Here is a 26,318-nt window from a genome sequence, read left to right as displayed (position 1 = left end):
TTAGTACTTGGATGGGAGACCGCCTGGGAATACTAGGTTCTTTAAATTGGTCATTTGGCGCACACTCTGCTGCGACAGCACTGACAGTACCTGTCTCGGAAAGACTCCACACAGAAAAAACAACATATGCAAGGGCCAAATGAACTTAAAACATGCTAACCCTGATCATCAAAAAATATTGTAGAAATTCTATTACCTTGTCTTATCATGTTTGATAACAAGCGGTATGCATACAAAACTTGTAGTCCTCAAGGTGCGATGTACCAATGCTCATTACTCTACAAGATGATATATTTTTTTTAAATGCAGATCTTTCTTTTAAATCTTAAAGGGACGGTGTATAATATTTGATAATAAGTGGCTCTATATTGTGTAGTGCAACCAAAAACACGTTGTACAAAGAACAAGGAATAATTCAAAATATGGAGACCCAGTGTCAATTCTTTGCCCATTCTTTCACTTATGTTTTTTGTCATTTTTGGCTACATGTAGCAGCAAAATGCTCCTCTAGGTCAGCGTCATGTTAAATTAATACAAATTTCTTGATGTACGAGTAGTCAAAGTTGCACTTTTGATAGTTCATGTATTTTTGCTTATTATTCAAGTCAATATGTTTTTTTTTAAATTACCTTTTTATTCACCACTAGGTTGCGCTAAATAATACACAATGTCCCTCTAAAGATTTTACACATTGTCAAGTCAGACCTTGAGTTAGACAACAAAACGGAAGAGAAACACCTGTTATGTTTATCCTGGAGTCTTGCGTCTATTGTTATTGATGAAAATAAAAAAGATTCTGAATAAAAAATGTTCATTTTTTTAAATTATTCTTTTATTATTTATTTGTGGGAAAAATCAGTAACGCTTTTCTTAAGAAGAACATAGGGAACAATTTTTTTTTCTGTGTGTACAGGAAACATCGAAATGTTGACAGAGATTAGTTGTAAACAACTGATAAAGAATCCATTACAATAGTGCCATCTGCTGCCAAAACGGTAACCAGTTACTGATTATAGTGGTAATTGGTGTGCCGGCTGCCTGCCAAAATATTCTTGCACATTGCTGGGCTGCTACATGCTGCACTGCCAGACATTGAATAAATAAATGAGCATCTGATGGTCGTCGTATTAAGTATGGAGGGACATAAATCAAGCAGGTCATAAGTCTGATGTTACTACCTGTGGACAAGCTTTTTTTCCCCCTTTGATTTCCAAAAGCCAGTTTAGTTTGTTGTTTATGCTTGTATTCCAGAATGTAGCTAGTTGACTTCACCCAGTAGTAAACTGAAACTTTGCTGGCTTGTTATTTTCTTGGACTCATCCACACTGCAAGAAAATCTAGCACAACAAGCCTCATGAGGGGAAAAGCTTGTTAAAAACGTTTCACACGACATACATGCTATTCCCATATGAGCAATATATGCACACGGCTGGCGCCTTCTCTCATTAAGCCTTTAGTTTAGTGTACTTACTTTTACTGATTTTGAAAATGAATCCATGCAACTGCTTGATTGGATTTGGCCCTCCTTGTGCGGACACAAAATGCTACCTAACTTATGTTGTTGTTACTCCTCGTAAGTTTAAGGGAAAAAAAAACGTAATTTAAATTCCCCCAACTAGAGCAAATTCAAAGAATGTTAGATATAATAATGCAGCCTTGCTCTGTATCCAAGAGGAGTTTTTAATTAAAACAGCTTTTAGCCAGTGTATCATACCAACACACCAAGAGTCTCAAAGACCCCTTTTGTTGAGACTAGTTTTTTTTTGTGAGTGATGTCTGCTCACTCTCAACAGTTTACTTGGAGTTCGAGTTGTTCCTTAATGCCCTGGCATTGACATTTTGCAGCAGGCTATTCTTGAACTGATCTAAACTGACTGAGATATGTATTTGTTTTTGTTTCTATCTGTGCTTTTGGATTAGCTTCCTTTGAAATCCTTTTTCTTGATTCCCGATTTTTATTTTCAAGGGCTGTCGCATTTATTTGTATAGCCTCATATCACATAGGTCTCAAAGGGCTGTACAGGCCACAATTATAGTAGCTACAACATCAAACCTGCTCGAAGGCCTATAAAATCTAAACTGAAATAAGAATAACCCAGCATGAGGAAGATTAGGAAACCTTGAGAAGGGGGTGCACATAAGGTGAATTCCCCCTTTCAGGATGACCAGGCTGCAGCAGTTGCTGCATGGTCACCAATAAAAAAAGGTCGACATCAAAATAAACATTAGTAGTAGCTGAAATTTGTGCAAAGTACAAGACCACAACGACAAAGCTACCCATCCCAATCAGATCATTGATGCCGTAAGCTCCAGATAATGGCCTGTATTAGGTCCAGGTGCTGGTCTCTGTAACTTTAATTTGAATTTTTTGCAAGTGCTAAAATGTGTAAAATAAAATGAATTACAAAAACTACAGGTAACTTCTTGTTAAAAATAAAATCTCCACAGCTGTCGAAGAAAGGCAATTTTAAAACACATAATGGTTTTAAATTCACATACTTAAGCATTTCTCCAATTTATTTAAAATTAGCTATAATTTTTTTTATGTAACATTTGTCCCCATACAGTACTATCTTCCTTTCAATGTAACAAATTCTTGGCCTTCTTTTGATGCTAAATGTTGCGGTCTTTTGCCCTCATTTACAACCAGAAAAAGGTCCCGTTCGAAGTAACTGCTAAAAACAAATCAACAAAAAAAACAGGCAAATGTTTTTACTTTTTTTTTTAAACAAAAGACAAATGTGCATTGCTTTGTATGCTTTCTACATCAAAAAATGCAAAACATGTTTACTCATGGACTTGAACACAATATGTCACTATTGGTTTTAGTTTTTTTTTCTGCTCTAAAACTGAGGGCGCCTGAGGCTTGTTAGAATCATTTTATTTTGAGCAGATGTTTAATCTTTTGAAAGGAGATTCCGCCCGCCTGTCTCAACTATAATGAGCTACCACAAGAATTTACACGATAAAAGGCAGAAATTTAAACCAGCTATTTTATTTTGCCAAGCTCTTTTATTATTTTTGCCATTTCTGTTCCAGAGAATGCCAGCTCCGATTAGATTGCGGGAGCTGATCCGGACTATCCGGACAGCGCGAACCCAGGCAGAGGAGCGTGAAATGATCCAGAAAGAGTGTGCTGCTATCCGCTCATCTTTTCGAGAGGAGGACAATACTTATCGTTGCAGAAATGTGGCTAAGCTCCTTTACATGCACATGCTGGGCTACCCGGCGCACTTCGGGCAGGTAAGCTTCCAGCACTTGAGTGGGGAGAGAAGAATTTTGATGGACATTTGGTAATATCCATTCGTTGTTTTTTCGCAGCTTGAGTGTCTAAAGCTGATAGCGTCTCAGAAGTTTACTGACAAGCGAATAGGTTATTTAGGAGCTATGCTGCTTTTGGACGAGAGGCAGGACGTGCATCTATTAATGACAAATTGCATCAAGAAGTAAGCTGCAGCCCGAGTCTGGATTTGTCCACTAGCTAGTCTTATGGGAACTTTCTTGTTGGTCATCATAAAATGTTTATTGCAATTGTTCTGTGTTGTTTTCAGTGACTTGAATCACAGCACACAGTACGTCCAGGGGCTAGCTTTGTGTACTTTAGGTTGCATGGGTTCCTCAGAAATGTGTCGTGACCTGGCGGGCGAGGTTGAGAAGCTGCTCAAAACTTCCAACTCGTATTTGAGGAAAAAGGTAAGCTGCGTGCCCTTGTCTTGACTTACTTTTTATTAACCACTTAATGTTCCGACGGCCCGTCTATTTAAAACCTGAGAACAAATTAAATTACATGGATAAACAAATACTTGTCTGTTTGATGTCACCAGTCACAGAAATATGTCATGCCAAATATAATTGGAAAGCTTAAACTCTTGGGATTCAAGACACGATGACTATTTCAAAATATACTCATCACAGAAGCATCACAACCAGTCTGAAACAAGATACCCAAAAACCATAAAAATGGGATAGCTCACCCAAAAGCGCTGAGAATTTCTACTCATGATATGATTCCTCGTAAATACAGGGATCAGAATTTTCCGCGGATCCGCGGATTTCCGCTGTTTTTGAACCCCAAAGGTCATTCCCGTAAATCGTCTAAATTCGATGAGAAAATATTTTGGGGGGGTGAGGTATGATACGTGACTGTTTCATCACCCCAAGTTAGCAGTTAGAGATCGCGAGAAAAATCGGCAAAAAGAAGGGCAGCGCATTAGATCTATAACACACAACGTGGTTTAGCTAACAAATTGATCGACTCCTACCATTGGTCGATAGGTTCGCTGATAACCAATCAGCGGAGCTTTTGTTCAGAGCATTGGCTTTCTCAAACATAGCGCTCCTTCCGGTCTTTTCAAACGGTGAAATGAGTGTTTGAAAAATTAAATATGAAAATACTAAGAAAAGAAGACGAGGCTTTTGTCTCCGAGATTGATAAAGGAATCAAGAATAAATTTAAGTGGTCATGGCTGGAGAAGACTGTCACAGTAAACGTTAAAATCGGCGCAAAGATCGAGGAAGTTACAGAAACTTTGAGCCAGTTCATCGCAAAGTGTGATGTTCCAGGGAAAGCAAAGTGTCTATACTGTGTCGATCTGATCAATTATGGTACGCGAGGTTGTGTGGCACTGATCGATCATGCTAAAATGAACAAGCACAATGCAAAAATAGCTTGCCGGCGATCAAATTATGCACTCGGATCCGCATTTAAAATTGGCAGTGAAACTAACCGTAACACCACCGGTTCAACATTATTGGCCGTTCCAAATCCTTCCACTTCAAATACTAGCAGCAGTCAACCACTGGTTCCCCTGTGTGACAGAAAATCCCAATCTGAGGTATTTATAAATCTATTTATTTATGAAATGATTTTATCTTTTGTGTTTATACAATATTTAGAACAGGATAAACAAAATGTATGACATGTATTTTCTTTAAGCATGTTCAGTTTGTGCATTCCATTTTCAAATTAATGATGAATGGTTATTAATGTATATATTTTCATATATATTGTTGATTAGTAGCTAAATACAAGGTCCATCTTCATCATCAAAACACAACAACAATGGTGATGGTTGTAACATTGTAATCCCCCAATTGTTTTAAACATCTTAAAACTGAAAAAAATACATGGTTTCTGTTTTGTTGGATTTAATTCATTCTAGTGCAATTTTCACATAGCAAATAAGATAAATGCTGTTAGCTTCAGGGGGGCTTTGCCACCCTGAGCCCCCCACCGGGCTCCGCCCTGGACCTGGCCGGGGCCTGCGGCCCCTGGACCCTGGCTATTTCAGCTGAAAATGAAAATCTCCATTCTGATCCCTGTAAATATGATGCAGTTACAGTCACGAAAATCCAGTAAATCCTACCGTGTAATATATTTACACGTAAAGGCTGACTGACAAAATAATCTGCCTAAAATCATTTCATTTTTGACGATCTTAGTCGTCATCCATCTGCTTGGCTTCATTCCTCCCCTTTAAAAATGAAGACTCATTATATTATTTTCAATACTTTCGTTAGCTTCTGACTTTTTGATTGTCAGCCCTTTTGGCCAATTGCAACCTTTTTTACGGTCCTTAGCCTGTGACAACTTATTAGGGCCTGTAATAAAAAAAAATTGTCATGACCAATTTGAGTTCAAAAATCTTTAGCCAACATTAGCTGATTCAAATGTAGATTGACACAATGGTTAGCCAATGAAATTTCTAACGTAATTATGGACCCATTTACAGTGTGTATTCAAATCACAGGCGAAAGTAAACATGCACAAAGCTAACCGGGATTCACTTTTACGCACTGTTATTACTCGCAAGTATGCAAAATCATTTCTGACTTCTGGAAAGAGGAGTCAAACATTTTCAACTCTCTCCCAATGTCTAAAAATTGTCCAAAGTAAAGTACCCGAATGCAAGTTTATAGGGTTGTGAACTGGTCGTCTCCAAATGACCACTTTTAAAAACGCCTAGGCCTTCCATTATAATAATATGCAAAATACAATCTCAAATTTTTCATATTGTTATCAAATTTGACAGGGTACCAGATAAGGCGCCAAGGTATTGTCTCACTTTTTTCTAGCTAAGATGCCCCCACTCTTTTACAGACATTTAATTGCAAAATAAAAGACAACATTCAGGCGAGAATAAAAACCAATTTTTGCAGTGTTATTTTCAGATTGGGACAAAACTTCAAAGTATTACCTTTCACAAGAGACAAAAACCTTCCATATTCTCTAAGAACAGATTTTACAGGAACGCTAAGGGGTTAAATTCACTCTTAAACAGCAAATACTTTATTTCCGCTCATGTGCTTCTGTTTTTTTTCTTGACTCGCACTGTCTGGACATTATTGAACCGTCAAAGGTGCTGTAAAAAAATCATCATCTCCACAAGTCATAATTTTTAAACACAGTTTCCAGAACACCTCAAATGTATATCCTGTGCAAAATACCTAGAGGAGACTTACTGATTTTGAATACATTTTAATATAGTTGTTAACACTTAAAACTCAAACATAGAATTTCAACTCAAAGCTTTTGACTAATTGACTTGTAAATTCCACAATTAACTTGTTGATAACAGTTATTTAAAACTTATTATTCAGCCCTAGCTAATTCAAATAAAACACACTGCTACGATTGATTTCAGTTTTTTAAATTTTCTAAAATGTTCAAATTTTCATCTATTTTTTTTATCCAGCAAATGCATTTGATTTATGGCCTAGCCCTTTGTGAACGTTTCAGCACTAGCAAATTGTGACAATAGTAATTATGGGAAAACAAATCATGTGATTAAGGTCACAAAAATACAACTTGCACAACATGTGTGATATTAATAAATTATTTTTAGTTGACTTAGCACCCATCTATGTCAAATCTTGTTTATAGTTGACCTGTTTTTCCCTTTCTCATATCTAAATGTTTGTTCTGCTGACAGGCAGCACTGTGTGCAGTTCATGTGATCAGAAAGGTTCCCGAACTCATGGAAATGTTCCTTCCAGCCACAAAAAACCTGCTAGGCGAGAAGAACCACGGTAAGCACAAACTGTTTGTCAGGATGAGTTGAGTGTCTGCCCTTCACCACTCACTGCACCACTCATCTCTTTTCCTGCTCCTCACTCAACCGTGTGATGCCCTGTTTGATGCATGCCCTTCACAGGGTAGGGCGGGATCAATGAGCCCTGAGTTAAAAAAAAAAAAAAAAAAAGAATACTGAGTCAGTCAAAAAATATAAAAATCAATTTGGAGTATCTGCATTAAAAGCCATCCTTAATGTACACAAATTAGCGACTTGGTGGTTAAATTTTGATCAACATTTTTTTCTAATTTAAATCATTTTCCTATGTAAGGTTATTGAAGCTCAATTCATTGTAACATATAGTGGTGTTCCTCGTCTCTTGGTTCTAATGCAAATGGAATTGGGGAAATGTTGTCTAAAGCAGAAGTATGCGTTTGAAAGCTGGTTCTGGTCTGCGAGTGGACATGTCCATTTTACTTAAACATGGCTTGGTTTATTCTGTCATTGTTGTTTTGACCCCGTTCTTCTGACCAAAAACTTTGATTCCAATGAGAATAACTGATCGGCAATTCACTTCAATGGACAACAAAACTCCAAAAGCAAAAATTGCTCCGTCACACTCACATAGTTTCCAACATACTGCGTATTTTGCATTCCTGTTGGTAAATGATTCGTCTTGAAACAATTAGCAGGTTTATGAATTGTAAGTGCTGCCATTTTAAATTGTCCGCCATGTTGCTTTATTTTAAAAACCCCAAATGTAGTTTACTTTTTGCCTGGGAAAAAAACCTTTCAAACCATGTCCAATATGGAGTTTTATTGTCTTTTCAACAGCTGTGTGTAACACCGAAGTACAACACACAAACTTGTGTGTCTTTATCACTTGTTATCATAATGACCTTTTTTTCCCTTTTTCTTTTTATCCCTCAGGTGTTCTCCATACATCGGTTGTCCTCCTTACTGAAATGTGTGAGAGAAGTCCTGATATGCTGTCACACTTCAGAAAGGTACAAACCCGGTCTGTTCAATTCTTTTTTCCAGGATTTATGGATCTATATTCCTTTGTACATGCGCCCCCCTCTTCCTCCAAAATAAAACAGTTGTGAAGAGACACCTGGATGGTATTTAATTCATCCTTGTTCTTCAATCTCAAATATTCTACTAAGGCTTAGGAAATGAATCAAATTAATAAGTCATTTCAAAAATATACAGCTTAATAATAATAATCACGAAATTTAGTGTAGTAAGTAAGTAGCTTGCTTATCCTGTATCGCGAGGCTTAGGTCCTGAACTGACAGTCCAGAGCACTCATAGTGAATATAGTGTTTGCAGTGACTGCACTGGATCATTGCTCCATGGTCCACGGCACCGCAAAAACATGGTTTAGAAACTGCCTTTCTAGGCGCCATATCAAATAAATCAAAAACTCAGTTCAATTATTGAGTAAAACAAAACAAAAACTTCGACTTCGACTCGACTTCAAAATACGGCATTTCGGACCCGCCGCATTTTCGCGCGCTTAAAAGGTCTCATAATATCATCATATCATAGTATCATAGTATTTTGAGTTTAATTTGAATCACTCCGAGCTAGTGCTATTTTTTTATTATTTTTGGACGTTTTGCACATTTTTTTGTGTTAAAACTGATTAAAAATCAGTTATACTAGCGTAATCATTTCGCGCAAGATGTATTTTTTGTAAATTATTTTGCGGGGTTTATTGTTATAAACTAATTACATTTATATTCATCCAGTAACATTATATTCATCCAGACTTACAGATGACATTGGGTATATTTTTTGGGGGGCGCACATTGCCTAACCCTAAGTAAATGCTAAAAAAAAGAAAAACAGGGATAGTTTCTGCTTCACTTTATGTTCCCACAGTCCTGCTCACAACCTCATCTAGAAAAAGTTGATGCAATGATGGCAATCCAGGAGTAAAAAGTACTAAATGCAACATTTTTTAAGGTGGAAACAAATTATGCTTTAATGTGTTTCTCTTAGTTTCTCTGTAAAAAATGGAACAATTCCTTCTCAACAGCACATGTACTACAGCCAACTTATGGCAACATAAAATGTTTTGTTAGCTAATTTATTACTACTTACTATGTTTTACTCTCACATGTGCTGAATGATGGACACAGCCTCAGGTGCATTTTTATTTGCTGTTGTTATCCAACAGTGGAATAAAATAAACACAGGTCACTCAACACGGCCTAAGAAGGTAACTGTCTGAAAACCTTAGACCAGGGGCTAGGCTAAGTGCAGCCCATGGACCAAAATCGGCTTCCTGACAATCACATCTGGTCCTAAAAAAATCAGAACAGTTAGACCTTGTCTTGTGTCAAAATTATGACCAACTCTGATTAGAATTTATTTTTCAACAACATCTATTGGGTATTTGTCTCAGGCATATGCAGCATGATTGTCTCGCCAACCCATGTAATGATGCCATTACATCACAAGAAATAATTGATTGCCTGCGTGGGAGATATTACTTTGCAATTAATGTCATGAACCACATGAGATTTGTTCAATTGATCTTGTTTGAATAAGATCTGTACATTTAATAGTTTAATTTAAACAAAAAAAAGAGAGGGGTCCAAACCGAAGGAAAGTGAGCTTCAACTCAGAATACAGAATTTTGGTCTCATGTGCAATTAGCTGCACTGTCATGCTGCATTTGATGTCACTCACCAGGTCAGGCCATAGACACTCCAAGTCAAAGATTATTAAACTAGAACAGGATAATGCCCAGTTTTATCAAATAATCACTTATCTTTAACAACACTGTGTTCAAATGTAAAAAATGTTTGCAAAAAGAGGAACATGATAATAATGATTGTTTTCTTCAATAAGTAAGCTCCCTATTTTGTTCTGCTTTTCACAGACATTAAGTGGGTTGTGTGACCTTCTCTGCTAATACTGGGTTTTAGTCTCTGGACCTTTGCTATGGATTTAGCTGAGTAAGATTGTGCCATACCTACTGTGTCCTCCTCGATGCCTCCCATGTGTTCACATTTTCATCTCTCACTTCAAGATTAAGTGATGACATGTGAGAGAAAGTTAATGGCAAAGCTCAGCTCTGCAAAAACATGCATATCCAGCTATTTTGGACAGTGGCTGTGTAAATATATGTGCATGATGGTAGACGAAAACTGGATGCACACTGGATTAACAACTCTCGGCACTATAATGACACAGGCAATCATTTACCAAGCAAGCCATTATAGCGTTGAGAGATTAACCATGTGTGTGTTACCCACTTCTCCTCTACCTACTACATAAAAGTGGCCGAGCCCAAGTGGATTTCTGGCCCTTTAGTCACAATTCTAACACCAGATATTTTTTGCGTCAATTTTTGTTATATTTTTCTGTTGTTGTTGTTTGGCTCTTATTCTATTTCATTTGCTGCAGCCATCTCTTGATGCAGCAAAAAAGACGAAAAATGCTCTGTACTAAGGCGCCACGACTCATGTTCATGATCTACTTATTTTGAGCTCTCTGAAAGTGAATGATTTTCCACTCCCTAACATCTACCTCATATTTTTCTGTCATTTGTCCTTGTTACAATTCCTGCATTGTGTTAGAATGAGAAGGTAAGAGTGCATTCTGATCTCATAGCTGGTGCATGCTGTAATTAGTATTCACGCTTTACAGTCACCTGAGATGTAACCAATCTGTTCTGTAATTCATGGTGGTTTTTTTCCCCTCCCCTCAAAATTGTTTTAATTTGGATTTATCTTGTACAGTGACCATTGCAAATGTCAGCATTATCAATAGTTGCCAAAAAGATGGTTCATTTGTCAGCTACACCCCTCATCTGATTACTTTGGTGTGTAATATGCAATTCCTTTGGTCACTGTTGAGTGGGTGTATTCTCACATGGTTGCCACAGGTGTCGTCACCGGGAATTGATGGTATTCACAATGTTTGTCATGTAGGTTGTTTCTGTGTACAATGATACATCTGGAGTAAAGCAACAATGCTAATGCTATTACATTTTTTCAGCTGTTTGTTGCCATCCACTCAATGTCTTTAAATGTGTGTGTTTATTCACATTGGTTTGACAATAACATGGTCACAGAAAGCGTGGTCCTCTAAAAGAGACTTTGTAGTTTCTAACAAAATCTAAATCTAGAATAACACTTTTTCCCCCCTGTTTTCTCCTAGTATAGTGAACCTCTTAGCTTAACATGCTCTAACTAAATAATTTTTTTATTCTTTAGGATTTGATTTGCTAAACAGAGTTTTTTTTTGAATGCTTATAATTTGCTTAAACATTTGTAACAGCTAAACCTTTCATTTTGTTCTCATAGTTGCTAAAGATAATGACCACATTTGAAATTATATGGTCAATTGTTGATGCTGAGCTTTGCAATATGTACAACTCTTGTGATACCACCTCTATTATTTTGTTGTTCTTTGTTTGTTTTTTGTAGCTGGTTCCACAATTGGTGAGAATCTTGAAGAATCTTATTATGTCCGGGTACTCACCTGAACATGATGTGTCGGGCATAAGCGATCCTTTTCTACAGGTAAATCTCCGCCCGCCTTAATTTTTTAATGAATAAAGTATGCATGCCAGAAGCACCAGCAGTCAAGTCATGTTTATTTGTATAGCCCTTAATCACAAAGAGTCTCAAAGGGCTGCACAGATCAAAGACTATTGCAAACTACAGACTATTATGACACCATCCCCTCACCAGCTCAGTAGCCTAGATGGTAGTGTGCCGGCTTTGAGACTGGGAGGTCGCTGGTTCGCGCCTCGACCGACACATACCTAATTGGTATAATGGCGGCGCCCTCTGGCTGCGGCTGCACCGACTCGCTACAACGGGTCAGGTGTATCGACATTTCGTTCTGTGTACATTGTTACAAAGAATGACAATACAAAGGAAATTATTATAATTATATATTATTATTATCTAGAACCTACAAGAGGGCAAATAATACACATATTATTAACATAAAATATAGGTTATTCATATGCTATAGAGTAGAAGTGTGTTTTAAGCTAAGCTTTAAACATTTCCACTGAGGTTGCAGATCGAATCTCAGGGGAAAGAGCATTCCACAGCACCGGGGCCCGGATGGAGAACGCTCTCAAACCTGCAGATCTCTTCTTGGCTCTTGGGATCACTAGTAGACCAGCGTTTTCAGAGCGAAGGCTCCGGACCGGAACATAAGGGGGAAGTTAAATATGAAAGATATGAGAGAGCAAGTCCATGCATGATTTTGTATAATACCAACAGAACCTTAAAATCACATCTTAAGCTAACAGGGAGCTAATGCAGGTTAGCTAAAATCGGGGTAATGTGATCAAACTTTCTTGTCTTGGTTAAAAGCCTTGCTGCAGCATTTTGTACCAGCTGAAGGCTCTTGATTTTGGACTTCGGGAGACCGGAGAGTAGTGCATTACAGTAATCGAGACAGGAAGTAACGAACGCGTGAATTATAATCTCCGCATCTGACTGAGACAGCAAAGGACGAATTTTAGCAATGTTGCGAAGTTGGAAGAAAGCTGTTCTAGTAATATTCTTCACGTGTGTTTGAAGGAACAGATCGGTGTCAAATATGACACCTCAATTTTTGACTGAGTCACTCTGGGTTATATTACATTTGTCAATGTTCAGAGCAGTTTTTGAAAACAAGTCACGTCATTTAGATGGACCAATAACTAACATTTCGGTCTTTTCAGATTTGAGGCGCAAGAAGTCGTGTGACATCCATTCTTTTATCTCAGTGAGGCGGGCCTCCAGATTTCCACAGTTTAGTGTGGCAGATTCTTCCATCGGAAGATATAGTTGCGTAGCAATGGAAACTAATATTACACTTGCAAAAAATATCACATAATGGAAGCATGGAAATGCTGAAAAGAAGGGGGGCAAGTATTGAACCCTGCAGAACACCACAGGTAACACTAAAGAGCTCAGATGTCATTTCACCATATTTAACACAGTGCGTCCTATTTGAGAGGTAGGATCTGAACCATAAGAGGACGGTTCAGGAGAGACCAATCCATTTTTTTCTACCGTTCTAGTAAGATATTATGGTCCACAGTGTCAAAGGCAGCACTAAGGTCCAGCAGCAGCAAGAGTGATGAAGCGCCAGAGTCCATTGCCAGTAGAAGATAATTGGTTACCTTAATCAGCACTGTCTCAGTAGAGTGGTTAGCCCTGAATCCTGATTGCATAGATTCGAAAAGATTGATGTATTTCAGCAGTTGATGTACAGTGCATCCGGAAAGTATTCACAGCGCTTCACTTTTTCCACATTTTGTCATGTTACAGCCTCATTCCAAATTGTATTAATTTAATCTCTTATCTCAAAATTCTACACAAAATGCTCCATTATGACAATGTGAAAACGTTTTTTTTTTACTTTTTTTTTAAATGTATAAAAATAGAAAACTAAGAAATCACATTTTCATAAGTATTCACAGCCTTTGCTGTATACGTTGTTGATCCACCTATGGCAGCAAATACAGCCTCAAGTCTTTTTGAATATGATCCCACAAGTTTAGCACACCTATCTTTAGGCAATTTTGCCCATTCTTCTTTGCAATAAGTCTCAAGCTCAATCAGGTTGGATGGGAGACGTTTGTGCACAGCCATTTTCAGATCTCTCCAGAGATGTTCGATCGGATTCAAGTCTGGACTCTGGCTGGGCCACTCCAGGACATTCACGGAGTGGTTCTGAAGCCAATCTTTTGAGATCTTGGCTGTGTGCTTTGGGTCGTTGTCCTGCTGAAAAATGAACCTTCGCCACAGCCTGAGGTCAAGAGCGCTCTGGAGCAGGTTTTCATCCAGGATATTTATATATTGCTGCATTCAATTTTCCTTCTATCCTGACTGGTCAGCCAGTTCCTGCTGCTGAAAAACATCCCCACAGCATGATGCTGCCACCACCATGCTTCACTGTAGGGATGGTATTGGCCTGGTGATGAGCAGTGCCTGGTTTCCTCCAAACATGGCGCCTGGCATTCACACCAAAGAGTTTAATCTTTGTCTCATCAGACCAGAGAATTTTGTTTCTCATGGTCTGAGAGTCATTCAGGTGCTTTTTTGGCAAATTCCAGACGGGCTTCCATGTTCCTTTTACTAAGGAGTGGCTTTCGTCTGGCCACTCTACCATACAGGCCTGATTGGTGGATTGCTGCAGAGATGGTTGTCCTTCTGGAAGGATCTCCTCTCTCCACAGAGGAACACTGGAGCTCTGACAGAGTGACCATCGGGTTCTTGGTCACCTCCCTGACTAAGGCCCTTCTTCCCCCATCGCTCAGTTTTAAAGGCCCGCCAGCTCTAGGAAGAGTCCTGGTGGTTCCAAATGTCTTCCATTTACGAATGATGGAGGCCACTTTGCTCATTGGGACCTTCAAAGCAGCAGACATTTTTCTGTATCCTTCCCCAGATTTGTGCCTCAAGACAGTCCTGTCTCGCAGTTCCTCAGACAGTTCTTTTGACTTCATGCTTGGTGTTTGTGCTCTGACATGCACACTCAACTGTGGGACCTTATATAGACAGGTGTGTGCCTTTCCAAATCATGTCCAATCAACTGAATTTACTGCAGGTGGACTCCAATTAAGCTGTAGAAAGATCTCAAGGATGATCAGTGGAAAAAAGATGCACCTGAGCTCAATTTTGAGCTTCATGGCAAAGGCTGTGAATACTTATGTAAATGTGATTTCTTAGTTTTCTATTTTTAATAAATTCAAAAAAAGTAAAAAAAAAAAAAAACTTTTTCACATTGTCATAATGGAGTATTTTGTGTAGAATTTGGAGATAAGAGATTAAATTAATACAATTTGGAATGAGGCTGTAACATGTCAAAATGTGGAAAAAGTGAAGCGCTGTGAATACTTTCCGGATGCACTGTATATTGAACATAATTAAGATAACCATTTTAGTAAACTGTTTGATGTTGATTGGACGGTCTTGATTTCCATTCCTTAGGTGCGGATATTGAGACTACTGCGAATTTTAGGCAGGAGTGACGACGACTCCAGTGAAGCAATGAATGACATTCTTGCACAGGTTAGTGTAGACCTTTTCATCTTTTTAAGGTCAACTAATAAGTGACATTTCCTTATAAATTCATTTACCTTTTCCTTCGGGGATCAGGAGACTTTAAAGCAGCAGACACACATTTATATCAGCACGTTACAGATGTTCCCAGATTTAATATCCTACATTCAAAACCATTTTTAAGCAAAAGGCACAAAATCTAATGGTTGCACAATAACACAGTACACTGGAAAGAATGTTGTATAATGACAGAGTTATCCATTGTCTGAATGACTGTTGCTGCTTTATATTATACGTTAGCGTTAAGGTGATAGTGCCACTTGTTCAAAAGATACAATACCTGAGTAGGGTGGGACTTGCAAAATATCAATGAGGTTACATTTTAACTGCTGTGCACTTTTATATTGATTTGTCTGTAGGTTGCAACAAACACTGAGACAAGTAAAAACGTGGGCAATGCAATCTTGTACGAGACTGTGTTAACCATCATGGACATAAGGTCCGAAAGTGGACTGAGGGTGAGTTAATGCAATCCAAACAAACCAAAAGACACTTACTTCTTCTTAAAAATGTTTTTCTTACAAATTTCTGTTACAGGTTTTGGCAATTAATATATTAGGGCGATTCCTACTTAATAACGACAAAAATATAAGGTAATTCCTGTTATGTTGTGTTTTTGTGGCTTTACAATTGTCTTTTATTTGTGTGTGGAAGGTATTCCAACAATAAGGTGAAACTGAAGGTCATTTAAAAACATTTTCCTATGTATTTTTAATTCACCCTGGCAGATATGTGGCATTGACATCGCTACTAAAGACTGTACAGACGGACCACAATGCAGTGCAAAGGCATCGGAGTACCATTGTTGATTGTTTAAAGGACCTTGATGTGTCCATCAAAAGGTAAATGGGTGAATTTATCTTGGGGAATGTTGAGGACATTTACCTTTTTACATAACAATTTTGTTCTTCTCCTTGATCTACTTCTCATTGCTTCTGTAGACGTGCAATGGAACTGAGCTTTGCCCTGGTAAATGGTAACAACATAAGAGGCATGATGAAAGAGCTGCTCTACTTTCTGGACTCGTGTGATCCAGAATTTAAAGCTGACTGTGCATCGGGAGTCTTTCTAGCAGCAGAAAAGTATGACATAAATGTATTTAGTCGAATTTCTGCTCTATTCTTAACTACAATGACTTAAGGACAACCAACTGTTTGCTGTGTGATGATAACAAGAGTGATCCATCGTCTGAAAGACTGTTGATTCTTTATTTGATCTGATATCACTTAATCTTCTTGCTTTGTTGTGTATAAAAACATAATCGTGCACGAAATCTCAATATATTATTTTTCTGTGATACAGGTATGCCCCTTCAAAAAGATGGCACATAGACACCATAATGAGAGTTTTGACCACAGTATGTCTCATACTCTACACTTGAAGCATAAAACATTACCTAAAATGAATTGTATAGACCTGCCTGCCTATACAGAATATAAATCAACATAAACGCTTGTGTTTTCAGGCAGGCAGTTATGTTCGTGATGACTCTGTACCCAACCTTATCCAGCTCATCACAAACAGCGTTGAGATGCACGCATACACGGTTCAGCGACTCTACAAAGCTCTTCTGGATGACATTTCACAGGTCTGAAACTAAACCTGGCTTTATGATTTAGCTTTAACATACTATAACTATGCAGTGTTATTATAGAAGAGGTCAGGAGACTGTGATTCTTGTTCTTGTCCATGCAGCAACCTCTAGTCCAAGTCGCGTCATGGTGCATTGGAGAATATGGGGACTTGCTTGTTTCTGGACAGTGTGAAGAGGAGGAGCCCATCCAGGTATCAAACTTAAGTGCATGGGTCATTGTTTCTCAACCTTTTTGAGACAGCACATTCTTTTACGAATAATTATAAATTTGTTGTCACCAGTTTGAATGAACTGGTCAGTTTCCTGTTGCACACTTGTATGATGAGAGAAATTATCACCGACCTATATTGGTCATCTTATAGTAAAATGTTACAACAAGAGTGCGTTTTTTTTTGGCTTTTTTTCTTATTTTAAGAATTATGGTAAATCAAGCTATTTTTCTCATTACATGCTATATTTCTTTTTATTTTTTTAACATAGTCCAATCCAATGTCTGCCCTGAGACTAATTATATTTATTGTTTCCTTTTCCAAACAAGGTAACTGAGGATGAAGTCCTGGATGTGCTGGAAGGACTTCTTGTATCCAATCTGTCCACGCCTGTTACTCGGGGATACTCTCTTACTGCCATCATGAAGCTGTCTACTCGCTTCAGTGGTGTGAAGTGAGTCACCGTATTTAACACCACATAATGTGGCTCCAGAGATGCGAACTCATTTGGAATAATGCTCACACTTAATATCTACCACTATTATTTAATTTCTGCAGCCGAATCAAGAAGGTGGTTTCAATATATGGCAGCAGCATTGATGTGGAGTTGCAACAAAGAGCAGTAGAGTACAACGCACTTTTCAAGAAATATGACCACATGAGGTAGAGTTGCAGCTCAACCAAAATACCTCATATGAATCTAAAGGACCATTAAGCAGGACTGTTAGTCAAACATAGTTCATCCTCCACTTGTTACCTTCTCCCTCAGGCCAGCTCTCCTTGAGAGAATGCCAATTATGGAGAAAACAGCCACTAATGGCCCCACAGAAATCCTGCAGACCAATGGAGAGACAGAACCCACTGTTGGTGACGCAAAGCATCCGCCCCCTGTCGGCCAGCCAGCCAATCAGGTGAGTAGCATTTTTCATGCATCAGCTTTCAAGATTTTGCTTTCTAGTGAAGCCTGAATTCAACACAAAGTCCCTTAATATATATGCATCCCTTTCAGGCAAATGATTTATTAGACTTGCTGGGTAGTAATGATGTGGTGCCAGTAATCCAGACCACAGTGCCCCCCAAAAGCACTTCATCTGGAGGAGAGCTTCTAGACCTTCTGGGTGACATCTCACTAAGTGGTAAGGTGTTTCTTGCCTCAATAGTTCAACATGTTGGAAATACCATGTGTAGTTTCAATCCAAAACTAAAATATACAGTGTAATTTCAATGCAATATAAAAGTATCTGTATATAAGTTATTATTTATATTAACAATAATATAGTGTAGGTAAAATCAGTTTTGAGTTAAAATGTTTTCAAACTTACCTGTATTTGACTTTGTTTATCACACGTTTTTGTTACTGTAGTATGATAATGGTAAAAGTCAGAATATGCCTGTTACAAATACATTACATATGCCACCTAAACCCCAGAAAAAAGATGAAGAAGACGCGTTTATTTAAGCACGTCTCAGAAATGCACGTACTTGATGAGCTTTGATCATTACTTTAAATCAGGAGATGGCGGCAGAAAGTAATAAGGTTTAAATTCCAGACCATCCCTTTAAGTAGAACTAATAGTCCTTTAAATGAACAAAATTGGTTTTATCATTTTACTTGGTTATAACTAATACAAAAGTAATAATACCTGATTCAATTTAAAGTTTATTTATATACTAAAGTATTACAAACTTGCCACAATAAAAATATATTTAAAATTAGGACAAATCTGCAAAAGGGGTAAGATTTTTTGGCAGTGTATTGCAGAAATGAATATAGTGTTTGAAAATTCAAATCGTTCAGCTTTTGGGGAGAATTAATAACCAGCTTAAGGCATTACAACCTCGTAGTTTCATGGGCAGTAGGCGCTCTTCTATCAGACAATAACATAATCTGGATTCCTCATTTATTAACTTATACATTGCCAGACATTTTTCTCAAATTTGGAGAGTCGGTCGGTGCCAGACAGTATTTGCCATTTTGACTCATTTTCGGAGGCCTACATAAGAAAGTTCTGTAGCTATAGGCATAAGACATATGAAGAGAGAGCGTAAACCCTTATCTTTCATTAGAAAGGTATGCCTCTTGCTTTTACCATTGTTTTGTAAAAATTTGAACATTGTTTCTTGAAAATATTCGTTTTCAAAAAACTGAGAAACAGCTTTTTGTGAAATTATGCATTTATAGCTGAAATTTCACTTCTTTCCTTTTTTTGCATTTGAATTACTCTAATGTCTAAAAATGCTTTCCATGAACAGAGGGGCACTTTGCCTTCAAAATTCAAATTTTATTGCAAGAACACTAAACTGATGCATGAACAATGTATGGACTTTTTAGCCCTTGGTCATCCATTTTCCTGCGTATGTGCATAAAACGTCATCCCTCTCTGATCAGAAGATAGCAATGGGACCTGATCGTCTTTTTGAAAAGAATTATCTCTGTTAAAAAGTCAACTGCCATTTACTATTTATTTATATTTTTGCTACTCTGACCACACTGCTTCAGTATGCCTACTCTCTATGTGGAGCCCCCCACACTCTTAATTGCTGGATAAAGGATGCAACATGAGGAAGTTGGGCTTCCTTGATGTTTGGACAAGGATCTGATCAAATTCACAATTCTAATGGTCATTTCTTATACTGAAATTATTCTCAGAGGCTTGATACTAACCCTTTAGAATTATTTTTTGGATAAAACAAGAAAAATGTATTTTTACATGTTTGCACTCTGGGACAATGCTTCCGAAAACGTATACGTATGTTATGTTAACTAGAATATTGTATGTTTGGGCACTACATGGCAAAGCTCCATTATGTCTAACTTTGAGGCAGGCTTTTATTGTTCTGTATCACATGACGTGAGGATCCATTTCCTAATCTGCAATGGTCCATCAAATTCTGATGTGACCTTTCCTTTCCCAAGGCGGTCCAGCCCCTGCTCCCTCTGTACCCAACTCCCAACCTCCTTTTCTCTTAGATGGCCTCTCCTCTCAACCCCTCTTTAATGACATTGCAGCTGCAGGTAAGCCTTCCTGTTCTCCCCTTACTCTCCCCGCCGCATTCCAGTCACCAGTTTGTGAACGCCTCTCTGGTTTATACCTTCTCACCTGCAGGTATTCCTCCTATGACGGCCTACAACAAGGACGGCCTAAAAATAGACTTCACGTTTGAGAGATCAAACCCCAATCCCAACGTTGCCGTCATTACCATCCACGCTTCGAACTCCACTGAGGCAGACATGACAGACTTTGTATTTCAGGCCGCAGTACCAAAGGTAAGCCTGCAAAATCGCCAATACATTTCATTGGTTTTACCGGTCATGTGTTTTGATCTATTGTCATGTTCAATGTGAAGTAGCTCTGTTGACCACCAAATTAATTTTGGTCCAATTCTGTCAGACGTTCCAGCTGCAGCTTCTGTCCCCCAGCAGTAATGTCGTCCAAGCACTCAACCAGGGAACCGTCACACAGGTCATCAGAGTCCTCAACCCGCAGAAGGTTAGCATGATCAGTCACATTTTTGCATATGTGCAGTAAAGGCTGCAACGGTTAGTCTCCGTTGTCTACAAATGTCGCCGAGCACAGTTTTCCAACAGAGCGAGGCACCTCTACATGAATTTATGCGCTGCTGAGGGTGGCTCATGCACAATAGCACGAGCTGTAACATACAGATATGACGGCGTAGTACAGAAAATTTTAAAGATTGGGAGCATTTAATTCTGGATACGATAAATAAAAGACTACTTGCACAGCAGGCCTTGCGTATTATGGCAGTACCGCTGTGATACACGATCATTTACACAATCATTTCAATAAATAGCATGTCGGGCAGTTGAACAAAACTGAGTCGGACTCAATTTGGTAAGATTCAAGTAACAATCAAGCCAATACAGTTTTGATAACATACATTGTACTTTTTATACACGTATATTTCCGCTGTAAAAAGAAGCTTGAGCGTTATGCCAGACTGTGCCAGAAATTAAATGCATGCAATCCCAGGAATAAACTTCAGTTATTAAAGCGTTAAAAACAACAAACGTCATTTGTTAAAACCATTTAATTTCAAATTGTTGAAAATCGTCGAGTTCTTTTGTTACAGACTTTAAAGGTGACCGCTGAATATACTCCACCAAATGCAAATTTTTGTGTTATTTACTGTTCTACTCCTATTGAGCCTATTCTTAGTCTACAGGGACAAAAATGTTTACCTGATTATAATTATTTATTTGTCTGTCCCTAAAAAAATATGTGTCTACTGAATGAGCTCTGTGCCTAATTGGTTTTAGAAACTGCATTTTAATTCAATTTTTGTAGAATCCGCATTATGTTCAATAAAACAAATTTTAATTCTACCCATTTTTTCGTGTTTATTATTTACCACATAAAACAGATTATTCAACTAATTGTTTAAATAGTCGCTGACGAGTCGACTACTAAAATAGTCATTCGTTTTAGCCTTAGTGTAGTGCTGTTTTAATTATTTCACTGACCGTCTACATGAACGGAAAAAAACATAGGTTTGATCTTTATAACAGTGAATGGCATTAAATATTGTAAAAGCCGAAAAATTTGTGGCACAATGGTAAACCGATTAAAAACTTCCGCGTATTGTGTTCACATTTGACTCTGCACACACCTGTTGCTTATTCAACTGGCTCCCATTAGCCACAAAAAGATTTCCGCTGTTTTTGTAGACAACTTCCAAAATTGATATAATTTTGTATGCACATTGGTTTACCTTTGAGCATGTGTGTGTGAACGTTTTCAATATTGAATATTTGCGTTCCTAAAGAAGGATGAACGTTCCGTTTTCAGCAACAGCTGCGAATGAGGATCAAGCTGACGTATAACCACAAAGGCTCGCCTGTGCAGGATCTGGCCGAGGTCAACAACTTTCCCCCACAGTCGTGGCAGTGATGAGTGTCTTTGTTTGCTCCTTAAAGCCCCTTAGAGGGGGACTATGATTTTTTTTTTTTTTTTTTTCAAATTTCCTCTTCCCACGGACTCCCCCTCAAGTGACATCATTAAATGCACAGCACACAGCAGAGCGTACCGTACGAAGGAGAAACCATTAGAGATGAAGAGTAAGCTGGATTACCTGAAAGTGAACGTTTTATTTTCTAAACCTTTCCTGGTCTTGTCTTCTTTGTTTTCCATACTACTTTTCTTAGTATTTTTTTCTCACCTGAACACTGTAGTAAATGGAACACAAACTCACTTTGATAAAATGAATATTTATGATTGCGCGGAGCCTTTTGAAGCCCTAATAATGCAATCCTCAGAAAATTCACTTTTGTGACCTTACTCATTCCATGCCTGAGCTCCATTAGAGATGTTGCACTTTGTCACTGTTAGGTGGATACCTCACGTATCCTATGTGTCAACTTTTCAGTACATCAGTAAACAAAAAGCCAGTTTGCTTGCGTAATCCGCATTTCTTTGCCCAAAGAAAATCACTCATTGTTATAAACGGTGCATTGCAACCTCAAAAACATGTGAGGTTACGTCTTCGTCCCATGACCCTTTTTGCTAATGTTTAAAGGCATAATTGACAATGGATAAAAGTAATCAGCAAATGTGCATTTGATTTTGTAAAGTCTTTTGTTTAAAAAACAATCCAGCTTTTGAATCATGGCAACAGAATACTGTCAGCTCCCATGGAGTTTAAAAAGCCTCAAACGGTTCCCAAAGTCATGAACAAGTTTTCTCATTTCCATATTCAAAAAGTTATTTCAAAATTGAATTTGGACTCCAATCAAATATTTTTAAGACCATATTTGGACATATGAGGATTCCGCCCAAAAGCGACATTAGGGTTTTTTGCTTACAAGGTAGACCGGGCAATGCGACTTGAGATGAAGGTCATAATTGTGAGGTTTAAATCAATCAAATGAAATCCCAGTAATGTTTTTCTCCTGTGTGGCTCTAATGCAGTAATCTGCTGAGTTTCTTGGTTGAGCTTCTCACCTCGCACAAACTGTAAATGAAGCCTGTTTTGAATGTAGTTACATGCACTGAATGCTGTCCCCCCACCTTAATGTCCTCTATTCTTCATCAATGAGACGGTCATCACATCATGACTTTTTCTGTGAAAATGTTTGATTTCTGCAGTAAATCGACTTGATTATTTATGCCTGACATCAAAGTGACGTGCCTTTCTGACTTGACGAGAAAAGTCTGTCTTGAATTGCTTCATTAGCCTGATGGCGCCCATGAAGGAAGTGTTGGTGACTGATTTAGAGAGATCATCTTTTTTTTCTGGCGTGATTGCCTTGAGGAACCTCCACAATCATGCAAATTCTTACAAGGCTTTCCAACCATTTTCAGCCTGAAAAGGGCCCCAAACATAGCAAATCTTAAAGAAGAAAATCGGAAAATAAATGGCAGCTAACAGAACAGATGTTAACTTTTTCCATCATGAGTTGTCACAAAATCTCAGCATCCTGGCCCCGTTCTCAAATGAGGGTTTAACGAATGATGGAGTTTGGACTTTTTAGCAGGTTCTGGTAGTATTTGTCGGGGAGGATCTCATTGACACCTCACAAATGTCTTTCTACCAACTGGTTTGGGCTGGTCTGTTATTCGTCCTCCGGTCGCAAGTGTGGGCTGCATAAAACGAGCCGACGCGTCGCTATCAGCTAACGAACAACCTTAGCGCCCCCACCTCCACGATACTTTGATAGTCAATCACTATGTTTCACTAACTCCTGTGACCAAAATTCGAGAGACTATTAGCTTTGCAAATATTTTTAAGCCACGATGTGTATATGGAGGATAATTTCACTTTTTTCTGTTGTTTGACAAATGCTATATTAGCTTTTTCTGTATATATTGAGGGCTTTTACATTTTTTTTTGTCTCTTGTACTATCTTTCATCCTTTTTTTAGATACCATTTTCTAATCCGGTTCTTCACAATGTATATTGTCTAAATAGTCGAGCGTAGTCGGCGTCAGGCTTCCCTGTATCACCACTCATCTACTGTAAAAGGTATAATATGATCTGCTACCTGTACATTGTATATAATTGTAAAACAAAGGCTGATCCACTTAAATAAAAAGCCACATGAAGACTTCAAACTATTAAGTACAACATCTAGTTGTATGCAAATATGTACAAAAGATTCTTCAACGGATGCATTTAGTGAATTAAGATTGATACTTTGCTCAAGGATGTGGATTTGGTCCTCCTTTTTTGCGTCGAGAGCTGCTTGGGCTTGTCGTTAGGGTTCGGTTTTAGCGAGTAAATAGTTAACCACTACTGAAAAAATCTATTGTTGCAGTTGGAGCTTCCACAATTGTTTGGTATCACTGTTTCTGTTGGCCCGGTGTGTGCGACATTATTTGCATCTTGATCCAAAAGCTAGTTTTATTTGGATATACTGTGATACTGAAATTTACCAGAAGTTGATACAATGATTTGCATGCCCCTCGTTCAAATCCTCTTAATCCCTTACATTTAATATCCAGCTTGAAGTTTCGTGTACTATTGTGCTCTTTGTCCTCACTAGTGCATTTATGGGGCATGCATTTGGATAGATTATGTACCCAAACCACACAACAGCTCACTTGCTCTACTTGTAACACTACTAGACCCACTTAAAAGACCAACCAGTGAAGATGATGCATCAATACAAAAGGCAATGTAGTCCACTGGTAGAAACGACTTTCTTTAATGAACATATATTTCCCCTTGCTATATCATAAACTTCTTTGATTTTTGTGTGTAGGAGATAAAATTGCAAAAGCAACATTGGCCCGCTACTAGGATAATGTAACAATTATTCTTATTGTTAACGGGTCAACTGTTGGGAAATCTTCTAGCTAGAGCTGTCAAATTTTAAATCTTTAAAGCTTTAATCTTGACTTAAAACTTTAACCTCGTTTCAATTTATGTGCTAAAGTTGCTTTGAAGCTTTAACTCTTGCGTTAAAGCAATTACGCGTGCCACTAATTCAATTTTGGATTATCGAAGGTATGTCTTTAAAGCTCTGAACCTCATTTTTACTCAATTTCAAGTTGCTGCAAATCCAGAATTGAGGTTTTAAAATTGATAGCACTGCATCATAACATCAATCAAAGCAATGTCTTACTGATATTTTTCTCCCTATGTGACATGTATGCACACTAACACAAATCACGGTTAGCAAAACTATTCATTCAACACAAAAACTAACAGAAATCTGTACTACCAGTACTACTGGTGATTATCTTGCACCATTTTCTTTGACATTGTGCGGATTTCAAAATCTAATAAAGTTTCCTCACCTGTAAAGATAGTTGTCCGACCATAATCTGAAAAGCACACTTCTACAAAGCATTAATAGACTGTAGGATGTGTAAGTAAAACAACAAAATAGTTTATACGAACCCCTAACTCCTTAGGGATATCAGTGACATCAATTGTACTCGTTACAACTATTGGTCCAATAGTTGCCCTAGTTTGCTGTTAAATTGGCAAAATTTGCTATAGATTTATTGTTTCATACGCGTTACTGCCAAAACTCCCTATTGAAAGCATTGGAAATACATTGACGATGAGCCCATGTCAATCAAGTGCATTGATTTCATTACTAGTGAGCACATAGTGAACAAGTGCATTGAGTTGAAAATGATGAAGAAATTTGGAATTTATATGGACTTGAGTCGTGCACACTCGAGTGCTATACAAGACAACAGCCACAAGAGAGCGCTGCGCAAAACGAGAATGAGGGTGGCAGAAAAAAAAAACTTACTACCGATAATTCTTGTCCACGTTTTGGGGCTTTAATGTCCGTCCTTCATATTTTTCCCATTTGTCTTTTTATTTTGGTTTCGCTAATCCATGCAAATTCCCATGTACGAATGTGTAAATAAAACCAACACATGCTTTGGACAGATGTATTTGGATGAAAGGCAAGTGTGAAATGGATTGCCATGGAACATGTGTTTTTGTGATTATTAACCGGGTTTATTTGGCAGCAAATGTTAAGCTTATGTGATGCATGTCAAACCTAATGTAAACACGGTTATTTCTACTTAACCCTCTTGATTTTATTTCCTTTTTCAGAAACTCAATGAACTTATTTGAATCTGTCATGTCCAGAATACACGACTGCAATGGAACATTTTCCCAGATTTTACTTCCATTAAACATTAAGATGGCCACAAATATGAATCACTCCCAGCCTTAGAATTGTAAAACAGAATCGGATTTGTTGTAGCGAAATGAGTTTTCTTTTCAGTTTTACCTCCCATCAAGTTTGACACGCTGAACTGAACCCTATAAAGCCGACGGCTCAAAGGTGAGTGTTACTGTCGGACTGAAAGTATATGATTAAAGATGAGTTGTAAACTATAAAACGGGATATTTTCCAATGGATGCTGTGTATTGTTATTTGGGATGCAGAAAACTGCAAAGCAAATAAAAAAATCTAAATCAA

At 38.0% G+C, this 26,318-nt stretch overlaps 1 protein-coding gene across 1 annotated transcript in view; it reads left to right on the top strand.

Annotated features, from left to right (window-relative positions):
* ap1g1 (adaptor related protein complex 1 subunit gamma 1) overlaps positions 1-26,318 on the top strand; it is a 27,541-nt gene extending 1,223 nt beyond the window's left edge. The window contains exons 2-23 of the mRNA XM_088334480.1: positions 3,040-3,243; positions 3,322-3,446; positions 3,552-3,693; positions 6,933-7,029; positions 7,944-8,020; positions 11,459-11,554; positions 14,972-15,052; positions 15,463-15,561; positions 15,641-15,696; positions 15,832-15,945; positions 16,045-16,185; positions 16,406-16,460; positions 16,569-16,691; positions 16,799-16,888; positions 17,236-17,360; positions 17,465-17,569; positions 17,676-17,817; positions 17,916-18,042; positions 19,824-19,922; positions 20,014-20,174; positions 20,299-20,397; positions 21,715-26,318. Of these exons, the coding sequence (XP_088190606.1) occupies positions 3,043-3,243; positions 3,322-3,446; positions 3,552-3,693; positions 6,933-7,029; positions 7,944-8,020; positions 11,459-11,554; positions 14,972-15,052; positions 15,463-15,561; positions 15,641-15,696; positions 15,832-15,945; positions 16,045-16,185; positions 16,406-16,460; positions 16,569-16,691; positions 16,799-16,888; positions 17,236-17,360; positions 17,465-17,569; positions 17,676-17,817; positions 17,916-18,042; positions 19,824-19,922; positions 20,014-20,174; positions 20,299-20,397; positions 21,715-21,816 (2,457 nt within the window). The 5' untranslated portion in view covers positions 3,040-3,042 and the 3' untranslated portion in view covers positions 21,817-26,318. The remainder of the gene's footprint in view (positions 1-3,039; positions 3,244-3,321; positions 3,447-3,551; positions 3,694-6,932; positions 7,030-7,943; positions 8,021-11,458; positions 11,555-14,971; positions 15,053-15,462; positions 15,562-15,640; positions 15,697-15,831; positions 15,946-16,044; positions 16,186-16,405; positions 16,461-16,568; positions 16,692-16,798; positions 16,889-17,235; positions 17,361-17,464; positions 17,570-17,675; positions 17,818-17,915; positions 18,043-19,823; positions 19,923-20,013; positions 20,175-20,298; positions 20,398-21,714) is intronic.

The sequence above is a fragment of the Urocampus carinirostris genome, chromosome 4 (assembly GCF_059441175.1).
Source record: "Urocampus carinirostris isolate Australia breed hairy pipefish chromosome 4, RoL_Ucar_1.0, whole genome shotgun sequence".
NCBI classification, from domain to species: Eukaryota; Metazoa; Chordata; class Actinopteri; order Syngnathiformes; family Syngnathidae; genus Urocampus; species Urocampus carinirostris.
The sequence above is the reverse complement of the archived record's forward strand: the minus strand, read 5'-3'. Positions and strand labels throughout refer to the sequence as shown.